The sequence below is a fragment of the Suillus fuscotomentosus genome (genome assembly GCF_016647785.1).
Source record: "Suillus fuscotomentosus strain FC203 chromosome Unknown F5891scaffold_8, whole genome shotgun sequence".
Classification (NCBI taxonomy): Eukaryota; Fungi; Basidiomycota; class Agaricomycetes; order Boletales; family Suillaceae; genus Suillus; species Suillus fuscotomentosus.
Genome location: NW_024539520.1, coordinates 344,448 through 359,338, shown reverse-complemented (window position 1 = coordinate 359,338; position 14,891 = coordinate 344,448). Strand labels below are relative to the sequence as shown.

At 41.1% G+C, this 14,891-nt stretch overlaps 2 protein-coding genes across 2 annotated transcripts; one reads left to right on the top strand and one right to left on the bottom strand.

Annotated features, from left to right (window-relative positions):
• Window positions 1–116: 116 nt before the first annotated feature.
• Window positions 117–608, top strand: F5891DRAFT_1183620 (uncharacterized protein; the record flags this gene model as incomplete). The annotated part of the gene is made up of 5 exons (XM_041366313.1): window positions 117–158; window positions 210–260; window positions 318–377; window positions 425–490; window positions 543–608. 5 exons carry the CDS (start codon window positions 117–119, stop codon window positions 606–608), a joined length of 285 nt encoding a protein of 94 aa, XP_041230542.1.
• Window positions 609–1,724: 1,116 nt separating this feature from the next.
• On the bottom strand, window positions 1,725–2,019 carry F5891DRAFT_944335 (uncharacterized protein; the record flags this gene model as incomplete). Its single annotated transcript, XM_041374539.1, has 2 exons — window positions 1,725–1,868; window positions 1,927–2,019. Coding segments are annotated over 2 exons (237 nt in total), but the record flags the coding sequence as incomplete, so codon positions are not given.
• Window positions 2,020–14,891: the final 12,872 nt, after the last annotated feature.

Sequence of the window (14,891 nt, the reverse complement as noted above, 5' to 3'; positions counted from 1 at the left end):
TGATTAAAGGCACAGGATTCATACATTGTGTACATTCTGAATTTACTTGTTATTATTACCTCTGCTCAATGTACTCTTGGATACTCAAGCCATTACAAAAAGAATGAGGAATCAAGATGGAGATTCACTCAGATCTAAGCTTAGATGAAATATACCTGGTATGTGCCTCTCAAATAGTGTTATTTGCAACTTGCTAAGGAATACTGCAGTTGATGCAGGGAATACTTCAAGAAACAGACTATATAGATGAGGTGGACCTGGTATGTGCATCTTAATTCATTTCCACTGCAACTCACTGAACACTGAAGTTGATGCAGGGAACACTTCGGAAACTAGAACACATCGACATCGACATCAGCTTAGATCACACAGATGCAGTATATATATATCTCAATTTATGTTATTTGCAATTCATCAAGCCCAGGGAACATATACTATGGATGTTGATGCAAATGTTGATGTGGATACTGACATGGATGAATTTTATCTGGTCTGTATATGCACTTCATATTTTTTTTCTGTTTGACTTTCATTTTATGCAGGAAAATGTGGAAAATGGAGAGGTGATGCAGGTCAATGCTCACTCTGATCAGATGGATATTGACTGAGAAAGATGCTAGTGGATACTTGTAATGATAGCTTTGTGTTATAGTCTGTTTGCATTCATCCTATTGCTAATTGTGTCACTATACATTCTACTCCGCTCATACCAGATTTTTGCAATAATCTCTAACACCCTAATGCTATTTCTGGACCCTAGACCTGTGTGATGAAAATTTCGCCCATGCTTACTCTATGTTAACTTTTAGCCTCTTTGATACAATGCAGAGGTAGTATTAATTGCCGCACAAACTTGTATACAGTCACTAGTTGCATAATATAGTGATATACACAAAATCAAATCTGGTCTATCAATATGAAAGCAGCTGTTAATCGATCAGAGAGGGCCGCTCAGAGGGCTGCTCAGGGGGCCATTCATACATATCTTTGAAAATATTTACAATTTGCTAACAAATCTGTTACATTAGTGAATGATGATAATTCTATAAATCTGTCTTCAGGCATATTACTGATGCAGACCCTAGGTCTGGAGTGTGATTTGATCCTATTTTTTCTTCAGAAATATCATTGTAAATATTTGTAAATAATTGCAGGATTGGATATATTTCCTGATTTGTAATCAGATTTTGGATATTATGTCCACCTGTAACAGGTGCACATTATGAACCACATTCTCCCTATCTGTGGCCTATGCACTATAAATTTGACTGATAAAATTTAATTCTTACATATATTTATACTTACATTTTGACACTGTTCATTATCTGCACAATGGCTAAATGATTCAATATATGCTAAGTTTTTCTCCTGATATGCACCGCATCTGCTGACCCAACTTTTCCTATTGTGTCTCAGGTGTGTGTAGCAGGGCATTATCTGACCTTTTACCACTGCAGCATAAGCTTTTGATGAAGTTGCTTCCAAAGGTTATAGGAAGTATAAGTGAATTGATACTCCAATATATGTATTATAATAACAGTAGCGCTATGAGACAGAGACCAACATTAAGTAGTACCTTTCTCTGGATCTTTTAGAGCAGCTCTCTTTTGACAAATATTAGAGAGAGCACTATTGACTTTGAGAAGGTATTAGGCAGCAGATGATATTGGAAATATCTGACTAAATCATTGTAAGAGTTTCAACATTTCAGAAAACAGGTTGACTTACTGATTCCACCACAGTAGCAACTCTATAACCTCCCTGCACTCACCTGTATCCTTTAAGAGGTCAAGAAGAGAGTGATAGAAAGTTTCTAAATCTGTGACTGTGTTAGTGCACAATAATACTAAAGATGAACAGAGGGCAAACTAAATCTGTGGCAATTATTAGTTACAAATATCCAGTAATGTGAAGTTCTGTAGAAACCTGGGTGGCCACATATGCTACCAAAGCAGCTATAACAATAGTCATACCATGAAGTCGAGTATTTCCTGTATATATTGCCTTGGGATCTTTAGACTTACACTCTCTTGCAGGGACCCATCTAAAGAGCAGAGGAATCTGTTACGCACTCAAATAGATCTGTTAGGCAGAGCCCTAAGAGGGGCGTCGTCTGCTAATGTTCGTGACATAACCGGAAGGGTCCGGTGTAGCGACTGAGACTGGCGACGTCGAGTCGGCAGATATCAGAGACGCGCGTGTCACGTGACTTCTAAGACAGATGTCTTCAAAGTCACTGATGTTCTCAAAGTAAGGACTGTCTTGTCCAAACAATGAGTAGTCGATCGAGGTGGACTTAGGCGTGATGAGCACCTAAGAAAAGATACTAGAGACTGAAGCTGAGGGGGCTTCAGAGGGAAGTATGTTCGAGGGAAGATTGAATAGATTCAAGTTAGGGAATCTAGTACAAGGTGACCGACTACTTATACTAAGTAGAAAGGGTTAAGAGCAAGGCTACCATACTGTAGGTAAGGGTAAAGGGGAAACGGAAAGGGTATAGGTATGATGGCAGTATAGCCTGATTAGTGATGAGAGGTCGAATGCGGAATGAGACCGAGAAACGTTGGAACGAGCGAACGGTAAGAGATACAATGTGCAGCATGCACGAGTCAGATAAGAGATAAAGGAAGATAAGGAAAGCCACATTGGTGGCATGAGTCAGAATGAGTCATAGCCCGAAGGCATGTGTGCACGTTGGTGCGATAGGGGGAGATGAGGGACGGGGACGGTCCCGAGGATCCGGTCAATGGATAGTCAATGGAAGAGTATGAGTCGGAGGAAGGCGAGGACGAGGATGAAGGGGAAAATGATAAGGGGGCAAGTAGCCGATGTTACTTGTAACAGAAATCCCTCTTGTGAGATTTGTTTGAAGATGAAAGGTTATTGTCTATCTCAGCGTATGTGCAAAGGTCTATCATTATGTCTCTTATTTATATCTAACTAGCTGATGCATAGGTGTCAGAGGGCTAATGGATGACAATAAATGCCAAGTGTCATTTCATAGGTGTGTCAGCACTTCAACAGTTGTGCTATAAGACCACATAATATAGTGTCATATCTCCTTACTTTATAGTCAGCCCACCTTGACATTTTGTTCATGTGACATGGGCGCACTTCATAAGTGTATGTTGGTGTAACTAGATGGGCCTGGAGGTTCTATGTAGCATATAATTATAGGCAGGCCTACTGCCTATATTCTTTGAAACATTGAGTGGGCTGATGGGACTCTGAATGAAGGATAGTGTGTTTATAGGGCTTACAGTAATGAGGAAAAGAGATGATTCAACAATTCTGAGTGAGCTCATGAGTTTCTGAGATGACTGGAATACTGGTATTGGTGAATTGCCAGTGGCTAAAAATGAGGCATTCCGGTGAATGTAACAGTAAACCAGTAAATGGAATACCACCATCAGTGATTGCAAAATAGTTGACCACTGATGATTGCAGCAGTGATTAGACACCAGTGGATCACAGAATCAACCACTGCTGAACTATCAGATGTCCAAAAGTAATCAATTACTGGCAGATAAAAATATAGATTGTAGCCAGTGAGTATAGACACACTATCAGTGCTATCATATGGCCCTGGTAACCACAGATTCTATTCAATTGTTTAGTGCACTGGCAATGTCATCCAGCAGATCCTACCAATATTTTATTAATTCAGCTAGGTGGGCTCATATGAGAGGTAGAACAAAGCAATGGGCTCATCAATAGTAAGAGAAATAGCAGGGTGGGCCCAAGCAGATACTTCATTATCTGTGGCTGAGTCAAGGGTATAGTGACAAGGGGCCTAAGGGAGTCCATATTATGTTGAATTAATTGAGTAGACTCGCACTCTATACATGTGACAGATGAGTGGGCCTGGTGTACCATATTCATGAACACTGCTGGGCGTAGCTCTATATCTTGGAGCTAATGGACTGGCCACATAATCATACCAAAGTCCCAAGGAACAATATGCAGTATGCTGGATGAACAGCCAGGCCCGCAGATCTCTGCACGACATACAGTTGGGCCTACACCCTCTGGAGCAGCATCTGAGTAGGTCCAATATCACCAGATTAATGAAATGGGCCCACCCCGTGAAAATAGGATAGGTATATGGGCCCATGGAGCTGCCGCTGGTAGTAGAATATAGCCTAAGAGACACATCATCAATCAAGGGTAGGATCACATCAAATCTCATGAGAAGAGGAGGCTTAATCCAAGCTAATGAAATTGACAGGCTGGCCAGTCAGAGACTAGTTCAGAAGTTTGCTGATGTATGTACAGTCCAGAATCTGGGAACAAGTGCAATCAAGGAAAGTGAAGCTGACAGTAACTGTGAACCCAATGAAGGCACAATGAGAAATCAGTCAGAGCAAGGGGTTTCTAGGTAAAGAGTAGTGGATACTAGATAAAGTATGGTTCCACAGGTAGCAGCTAGGTATAGATGAGGTTTATATTTGAGGTATACCTAGGAGTGAAATGCTAGGTCAGAACCTGAGAATGATTTGAATTCACACAGAACCTAGGGAAGGAATTTAGAGGTGCATATTTGAAGTGGTCAAGAACACGTGGGTTTGGAGTGAGAGAGAATCAAAGTTTGTCAATTGATCAAAGATACTAGAAACATCTAAGTGACTTTACAAAACAAAGGTAGTGTCTGAGGGAAAGGAAGTGCTGTACTGTATGTAGCACATAAGATAATATTCTAACACATGAACATTTGGAACCTATAGGCAAGAACTGTAGTGATGAAGAATGAGGCAGATAAGTAATATGTAATATAAATGTGCATGGAGTGGAATATGCAGATAAATGTAATAAGCCATACTATTTATTAGTCAACCTAAAAGAGAAAATAAACATGCACCAGCGGAACTTGGTGGACATAGAAAGGACATGGACAGATGATATAAAGAAGTGGACCTGTGAACAGTAGGTCTTCAGATGAGGCACAGCCAAGGAGGACTTTGTGGCTAGATGAATTAGGAATGATATGAAACTTGCAATTTCCTATAGGTCTAAACAAGTGTCTTTTGATACTAGTGTCAAGACTTATAGAAAGTTACAAGTTCTATATTATTCTCATCTTCATCTAGCAACAAGTTCTCCTTGGTCGACTCTCATCTAACGATCACCTAGGATGGTCAACTCCCTCAGACCTCTGACTACAATTCTTTCTCATACCAATATGTTACAATCCTTGAAGGCTTCATTCTAAAGCATGAAGGTAGTGACTACACAGATAATGTTTTGTTACCAGACAGGATGGATCTACTGAATCTGCCCCCTGGCCTTGGTCACTTCAAGTAGTTAAAACAGTTATATGTACCTACCCTTCAGCAGCTTAGAGAGTGGTGGATGATCTTGGTAGACTGCAAACCATTGTATGTTATTCACACAGCTCTTAGAAATAGAGAGCAGTGGGTCTTCTTACATTGGAATGCTAGTCTGTCACTGGTAAAAATGAGGTGAATGCTTTAATCAACCATCCATCATCATCTAACAAATCTTAACTTGGAGATTGGCACAGTCTGCTTATAAGGGAACCTTATGTCTTTGATGATATCATATATCTAGTAGGGGGCATACTTACTGAACAATGCCTAGCTGATCTAGAACTGGAGTTCTTTATGATAGCCATATTAAGTAAACTTGTATACATTGAGGAAGAGTTTCTGGGTGCATCCAGCTCCTTGAGGCTAATAGTCAGAGTGGATGTCAGTATCATGCATGGTCCCAATGGTCAATTAGGGTATTTCATCAATGAGGTGAAATATAGTATGGGTATTAGGCTATTTAGTACTGAAAATCCAAGATGGACCTTACAGCTGGCCAATAAATTTTTATGCATGTTCTCTAGATGGTGGCTGACCCCTACATAACTATAGGATGCCTAGTAAAGCCAGAGATATAGTTCTAATAATCACATGTCATACATATGCAAACTTTATTATTTGATTTAACCACTATATGCACAATTAAATATGATTACACCTCTATAGATCTTCAAACAAGTAGACTGATGTTTGGTAGTAGATACTGTGATTGTACAGGTATAATATGGCTGTTGCACATAGGGATAGTCACTCTGGAGTGCTGAATACTGTTGTTAAATTGTGTATAAATAACTGATGTGCAGTCAACTTAGATAAATTACTAAAAGATCTTGGTGACACAGAATCAGAATATTTTCTAATATAAAAATGTTCTGCTATACCTTTCATTTCTCTTCCATCAACTTCACCAGCTAGTTTTGCCTGTGGCACTGACACGAAAACAGACTTGGGTAACACCACTATACACAGTCCAAGTCAAATTTGAAAACCTCCTAGAGAGCTTATCAAAATGGAAAAGTATAGAGACTTGTGTAAAAGTTGAGGGAAACAGAAGGGCAACAGAATTGGGGCAGTTGAAGATTGGATAATAATTAATAATGGTTAATTAACTGTGTTATCATATAATAGGGCTGTGTATTGTTTTAGCTGTTGTTGCATGATATTGCACCTAATGCTTATAATATTGTGAAATCATACTCATACTATGTTGGGAACATTTTTCGAGGCATCAGATGATGGAATGAGCTTGAGTACCAGTGGGACATGTAAATTTTGTGTTCACAAAATATTAATTAATAGGAGTCATCACAGTTCCCAGGGCCAAACCCAGTAGAAACAGATACCTACCATAAATCATACCACACCTAGGACTCCAATGCAAACTCAGCTAAACATAGCACCCAGTCATCCAGATTCTCATGTTTTCTCTGGTTTGATGTGGGTTTCACATAATGCCTCACTGGACAGGCTGGACTTCAATGCACTAGAATGTTGGACTAATTCCGGGGCTGAAGACCTAGTTGTATCATTTCACAGCATTCAGTATCCTGACTGGTATGCCCAGAAGAAACATTGGCATTCATGAGTATCACACAAATAAGATGGATTGTGGTGGCATCAAATGATGCCTGATAGCATATTTTTACCCCTGGATAATGAAGCCAGAGCCAAAGAAGACCTTTTGGATATGGTCAAAATCCTAGGTGTTGTATATCATTATATCCAATCCAAGGGCCCAAGACCTAATAATGTATATGACATTGACAATATTAATCTCAGCCTTCCAAGAGACCATGTCTATAGATTCATACTTTCTGCCAGCATTATATCTGTTGGCTAAAAGCTCATTGTGTGGATGATATGGCTAGATACTTGATATTTTAGGATGTAAAGCTTATGCAGGCTTGGAGGCTAGACTAGACAGGAGGAGTGGGTGTCATTTTGGACCTAATGTGGGATAAAAGGGAAATGATCATTGGACTGTATCTGCAATACAACATTCTGGTCTACTATTCTTAGACTTTATTTGCGGCCACTGATAGCGCCTTCTACCATCTATATCCCTATTGCTTGCTATCTCTAGATAATTACCAGAAAATATTCTCAATTCTACTCACAAATTTTGATTTCTTTTTCAAGCTAATATTGCTAGGTCAAAGTGTAGGAGTTAGCGCATATTGGAGATAGAGGTACGAGCATAACAAGGAAAGATTAGTAATATGTAGAAGAATTAGTAATGTAGGGAACAAATAACCGGTAATGTCCGAAACGGACATTATTTGTCATCGACTTGCGGACCATAGACAAGTCCGTGATTACATATACACGGTCTGGGTACTTACATTTAGCGTACCTTATTATATATACTGTAGCATTATTTTGAGTAGGAATTCAGTCCAATTAATTATCTCAAAGTCTTCATTCAAATACTACATTAAAGTTAACAGGTTATGAGCCCTGCTACTACCATGGATACGACACTCCCCGGCTCCTCATCATTATATCATATCCCCCAGCTCTCTGATGATGGAACGAACTAGATAACCTATAAGGAAAGGGCCCAAACGGTGATACGAGCGCGAGGTTTGATGCGCTATCTTGATGGTAGGACGAAGGAACCTGTACCTTTCGAGATTGACTCGCAAGGACAAGCACTGAAGCCAAATAAATCAGTAGCTACCCAAACAGAGATTGAAGAACAGGAGAAGAAGGAAGACGAGTTTCAACAGAAGGACTCACTCGTCAAGCAACACATATTTAGTACGGTCTCAGACTGACAATTGTTGCGCATCCAGAGCCTCGGGCAAGCCTCGAATATATGGACAGAAATATGCCGAATCCACGAAGGCAAAACAGAGATGGTACAGATAGATCTGCAATGGAAACTCCAGGACACCAGATGTAAGGAAGGTGGAGACGTGACGGCACACTTCGGAGACCTGTTAAGGATCTGAGAATCGTTAGCAGGAATGGGAGTAAGCATAGACGAGAGAGATTACTATGCCATTATCATGGGATCATTGCTGGAATCCTACAGACCAATTCTGTCATCAATAAATGCCACAGCACGCATAACGAAGCAGCCGCTTACCTCATATGAGCTGATAAACATTATCACAGAAGAATACGAACATCAGCAGATAAACAATTCCAAGACACAGAAGAAAGGGAAGAATAGTGCATTTACAGCAAGGACAAACACGCGAAGAGGACGTATCACGACGAGCAAGGGTGAAGATATCACTTGCTTCAATTGTGACAGGAAGGGTCACTATAAAGCCGATTGTTGGAGGAAAGGAGGCGGAAAGGAGGGACAAGGACCAAGGCAGACGAAGAAAGGCCAAATGGAAATGGCAAACGCTGCAGACAAGATCGAAAGAGCAAATGATTATGCATTCGCAACGTCAGATCTAGCAAATATTGCGAAGAAGATAGACATACCAGTCGAAAAGTGCGGAGCAATTATTGACTCTGGCGCTACGTCCCATTTTTGCCCAGATAGGTCAAAGTTTGTAATGTTTGAGCCAATTGAGGCCCAAGATGTACACACTGCAGATGGATCTATTGTCAAAGCCATAGGACGAGGAGATGTTAGCATAGATCTTCCTCTGGGAGATAAGAAAACAAGCATTACACTCAAAAATGCTCTCTATACTCCAAAAATGGCTTTTACACTCATCTCAACGAATCGTATTGCAACGGCAGGATTCGCTATCCTATTCGAGGATAAACTCTGCAAAATCCTGATAGCAGTACCAGAAAGACGGACCATAGCTGCTATTCCGCAAGTCAACGGGTTATACAGCATTGTGGATCAAAATCAGCATCAAGCACATGCAGTAAAGACAAAACAAACCATTTTTGAGGCACACCGGACGCTAGGACACGTGTCACAGACTGCGATACTTGACGCTGTGAAGAAAGGATTAATCCAGGGTCTAGATCTCGATATAGAATCAAAACCGGAATATTGCGAAACCTGCGCACAGGCCAAAGCAACGCGTCAATCATTTCCCGAAGAATCCAGAACTAAATCTCGTACCTATGGTGCATTGGTCCATACTGATCTCTGGGGACCTGCACAAACAGCAACAATAGAAGGATGTCTATATTACATCAGTTTTACTGATGATTATAGCAGGGAGACGAAGATAGAATTTCTGAAGAAGAAAAGTGACGCACTTACCGCATTCAAGCAATACGAGGCTTACGTCAGCCGTCAACACGGAGCGCATCTGAACATAGTTCGTTCAGATCGAGGAGGTGAATATCTGAGCAAAGATTTTGATGAATACCTGAAAGATCAAGGAATAATGAGACAATTCACAGTACATGATTCGCCACAGCAAAACGGCGTGGCTGAACGACTCAATCGAATGCTGGTCGAACACGCACGAGCCATGCTCATCGCCAAGGACCTTCCGAAGTTCTTATGGGCCGAGGCTATTAATTATGCGGCATGGTTAAAGAATCGCTTACCGTCTCGTTCCATTCCTGGGCATACGTCTTTCGAATTGATGCACAAAACTAAACCAAGCTTAGCGGCAGCAAGAGAATTCGGAACCAGAGTATATGTGCACTCACCAGGTCATGGAAAGCTCGAAGCCAGAGCAGAAGAAGCGTTATTCGTGGGAGTAGACAATGAAAGCAAAGGATACCAAATTTTTTGGCCGATGAAGAGACGGGTATCTATAGAACGCAATGTTAGCTTTGTCCCACCAGATGTCATCATTCGTGACAATGTACTGGACGAGGGGGAGTATAACCAGGAAGAACAAATCAACGCACCGAAAATCGCCCAGCCCATCGCACAAACTCCCCAACTCCCCCAAACACCAAGTCAACCTCCCAAAACACCACCCCAGAGTGTACAAAAACTGCCGGATCCAATAACACCCAAGGCCACGAGAGTACGACCACCTGCAGGATACTATAAAGCCTTGAATGAAGGAGAGAGAGCTAATATAGCAACAGAAGACTCACCAGACGACACTCAAATGAATTTTTCGTATATGGCCATGGCAGCCGCGCAAAGAGAACCAATGCTCAAGGAAGCGTTAAGCGGACCGGATGCGGATGAATGGCAACAGGCCATAGACTATGAGATTAGTCAATTGGAGAAACTTGGAACATGGGAGAAAGTAGACGCACCAAGAGGTGCCAACATCATACCGTGTCATTTCATCTTAGTGACGAAACGAGGACCTGATGGGGAGAAAGTCAAGCTGAGAGCACGTCTAGTTGCGAATGGTCACCGTCAAGAATATGGCATCGACTATCAAGAAACATTTGCCCCTACCTCAAATATGACAATGATTCGGACAGTATTGTCAATGGCTGCAAGAAATGATTGGGAGATGCACCAAGTGGATATAAAAAGTGCTTACCTAAATGCTACACTCAAGGATGACGTGTATATGTGGGCACCATCCGGATACTTGAAGAAGGGAGAAGAAGGAAAGGTCTTGAAGCTACTGAGAAGCTTATACGGCTTGAAGCAAGCCGGGTTTGAGTGGTCCGAGGAGCTAGAAGAATTTTTCCTCGAAGCCAGATACACACGCTCGCAAGTCGATAGAGTGGTGTACTATCGGAGGGAACAGGACGAGCACACCATCATAACGGTATCGGTTGACGACATGGCCGTAACATCAAAGCATCTGGAGCATATACAGAAGTTTAAAGATCAGTTGTGCCAGAAATTTGAGATAACAGACCTGGGAGAGCTTACCTGGTTGTTGGGTCTCAAGATAGAGAGAGGCCGAAGCGCGCGAACCGTAACGCTGTCGCAAGAGGCATATGTCGACACAATTGTCGAACGCTTCCGCCTCGAAGACGCAAAACCGGCGCATATTCCCATGGAGACTGGGATACAACTGACAAAAGAACAGTCAGACCATTCGCCAGGCACCAAATCTGAAATATCTGAACAACATGTACCATATCAGAAAGCGATTGGATCGCTAATGTACGCGGCAACTTGTACTAGGCCGGACATAGCACTAGCAGTGTCAGTACTGTCGCAACTCATGCGAGAACCGGCGAAGTCACACTGGGAGGCAGCAAAATTTGTCATCCGTTACCTGAAGGCAACAAAGAAGGGAAAACTTACCTTGGGGGGGAGAGAAAGATCTAGAGGCTTATGCGGACGCGGATTGGGCAAGCCAAGCCCACAGGCACTCCATATCAGGATACCTAGTCCTGCTGCATGGACCACTGATAGCTTGGAGCGCGAGGAAGCAAATGATTATAGCATTATCAATGGCCGAAGCCGAATACATTGTGCTAACGTCTGCAATGAGGGAAGTGCTATATCTTCAGTCATTACTAAAAGAACTTTATAAAAGAAAGGACACACCTATCACCATCTATTCAGACAACCAAGGCGCCATTGCCCTCGCCTCAAACAACAAGTTCCACGCTAGAACGAAGCATATCGATATACACTATCACTTTATCAGATCAGTCATCGAAAATGACACGATAAAGTTAGAATACATACCAACGTACGATAACCTCGCAGATGCTTTTACAAAAGCACTGCCAAGGCTGAGACTCAAAAGATTGAGAGATGAAATGGGAATAGGCTGTGCTCGAGGGGGAGTGTAGGAGTTAGCGCATACTGGAGATAGAGGTACGAGCACAACAAGGAAAGATTAGTAATATGTAGAAGAATTAGTAATGTAGGGAATGAATAACCGGTAATGTCCGAAACGGACATTATTTGTCATCGACTCGCGGACCATAGACAAGTCCGCAATTACATATACACGGTCCAGGTACTTACATTTAGCATACCTTATTATATATACTGTAGCATTATTTCGAGTAGGAATTCAGTCCAATTAATTATCTCAAAGTCTTCATTCAAATACTACATTAAAGTTAACACAAAGGAGCTTGACCATGATGGCCCAAGAACTGCACCCCTTGACACACCAGGTGTTGAACTTCCAAAGTTGGATACTCAGATCCATCTCTGGCAAGGCAGCATATCATTGTTTCTAGTTGATTTACTTCAAAGAATGCATAGTAGATGTGAGTGTGGCTCAATCATATCTTTATATCTATCATAGATTTATATCCAGGAGAGATGGAAGTTCAATCATGCCCCTCCTGCTGGTCAATTTTATGATATAGCCACTCAGCCACTGAAGACTGCTGAACCCACCTCCATGCAAGTACTATCACCGATGAATTATTCATGGAGCTTGATAATCCCTCCATTGGCCTACACAAACACTGGCTGTCAGGTTCCTACCCAATCTGAAGTGGGAGATTTGGCAGACTCAGATCCTGAGCAATTTGTGCAAGACATTATTATTCAGGTAGACTTTGGGACTCATAGTAGCCTAGATTCACAGATACATAATTTTGTTTGGAGATTTCCAAACCAACTTAGTGTTTTATACAATAGTGGTTTGTGGAGGGCCTCTCTCAATACATCTACCAGAAACTACACTTAGGTGTTCTGTTGTGGCCAGTCAATTATATGCAGACAGGGCTCAGAATTATTTTACTTTTCAACATGTGATCATGCTTCTCAGATGACTATCTTTCTCTTGAACTGAACTGCATGGAGGAATTCTCTACATCAGGCATCAAATTCATGATCATATTAACTGAGGGAATGAACTAAAAACATTCAGCTATCTCTAATTCTTCCAAAATACCTACAATAGTGTGATGTTGTAATTACAGATAGTATATGCTGAAACACAGATCCTTCTTTAATACACAAAGGAAGATGGAATAAGTATATATGTTTTATATAAAGAAGGTATTGGCTATGTTCATATCCTTCGAGCAGGCTGAAGAACATGAGACAATGCCACATGTTCCAGGTCAATGATTTCCTCGAGCAAATGACATTGAGCACTATGAACTATATTGTGCTTCCATACTCACTCTTCTCAAACCATGGCACAGTATCATAGAAATAAAAAACCCCTTCAATCCATTCTCAACCACAAATCATTGCCCAAATTCTTACAAATATTCAATACTTCCATGACTGTTCTAATAAAGCTTAAAGTTATCAAGAGAAATAATTGCCTTGCAGTTTCACTTATTGTAATGTTTTCCATAGAGATGCAAAAAGATAAAATAGAAAATAAAGTAGATGATGTACCCTATGTACTTAGTTCAATATGCGGGTGCTTTGATAGATAGCTTATTCATGTAGAATGATACATATTGGAAAAGAAGCAGTGAGTGCGCCCTTGTTTTTTTCTGTAGAATGTATATTCAATATGTGGTTAGAGACCGAACCATGGTCTGGGGTTGTGGGTTGTGTGGATCATGTTTCAGCTGTATGAAATTTTTACAAGCTGCATCGATGTTCAAGGGTAGGTTATACCATTATTAGAGAAGAAGGCCTCTGCATGTATATTGGCTCTAAATCATCTTTACTGCAGTGGCCGGTGTAGGGATTCATTTCTGGTTGGGCTTGTAGAGACTGTTTTTACCTTACCTTATGTTGGCACTTTTGTAGCTTACATAATCAAGCAATCTTTTCACCAGTTACCAGTATGAGTCTGAGAGATCAGCAAGTTTTTATGGTATTTCCTCTCCTCTGAGCCTTGAGCCTGGTCCAGAAACTCTTTAGGGTCGAATAGCAGCTAGGTTCTGCAAGACCCAACACATTGTTCAGACTCACCATCTGAATTGTTGTACCTTCACCGGGTTCTTCAGGCATATTCTGGTCGTAGTGAATTCCTGGGCTGTGGGAGAAGAGACCATGACATGTTTCTTTATACGGGGCATGTGTACAGCCAACAACATGGTGCTTGCCATGCCTATGAATCCTTGTCTTATGAAAGATGAGGAGGATGTATTTTTGCAGTTCCTTGTTGAGTTACAGGCTTGTCCTAATTCTATTCCAAAATGGGTGTAATATATTCTTCCTTACCACTTTATCACTGGGCGAATGAATGAAGAGGGAGAAAAACTCATCATAACAGTGATATCTAAATTACTATGCTCTCAATGATCTCCATTGACTCAAATCATTACCAATTGCACTCTTCTTGCTTCTGTCATGATTGTTTACAAGAAGGACATAGCTTGTCTTGATAAAAGGTGCTGTTGATTCATTCAGTGGTTCTTCTTATTATTAACAAACAGATTGTGTAGTTCTGCTTTGCCTCAACTTGTGAAGTCCTTTTTGACGCATTTCCAAAAGGCTCTCTAGATGTGCGACAGAGAAAATATCAACAGTTACAGCACAGCAGTAGCACACTGAGCATGTAACCTCCTCAACGTCATCTGTTACATTCTTAAACTTACTGGATGTCAACTACCTTTACCCCATACGATGCACAACCTAGATGTATGCAGGAAGATTTATTCATGGGAGAGGTCATCCAAACAACTAACCCTAAATCTGACTTCCATATGACCACACCAAACATCACTAGTCTCTCAGACTGGCTATTGTTATTGCTGTGAGTGTATCAACTGGCTAAGGAACAAGGCTCAGCAAGCTAAAATGGCCCACTGTAGAAGGATGTAAGGATGATGTTTTAATACCAAAACACACATCCAATGTTGATGAACTCACATTGC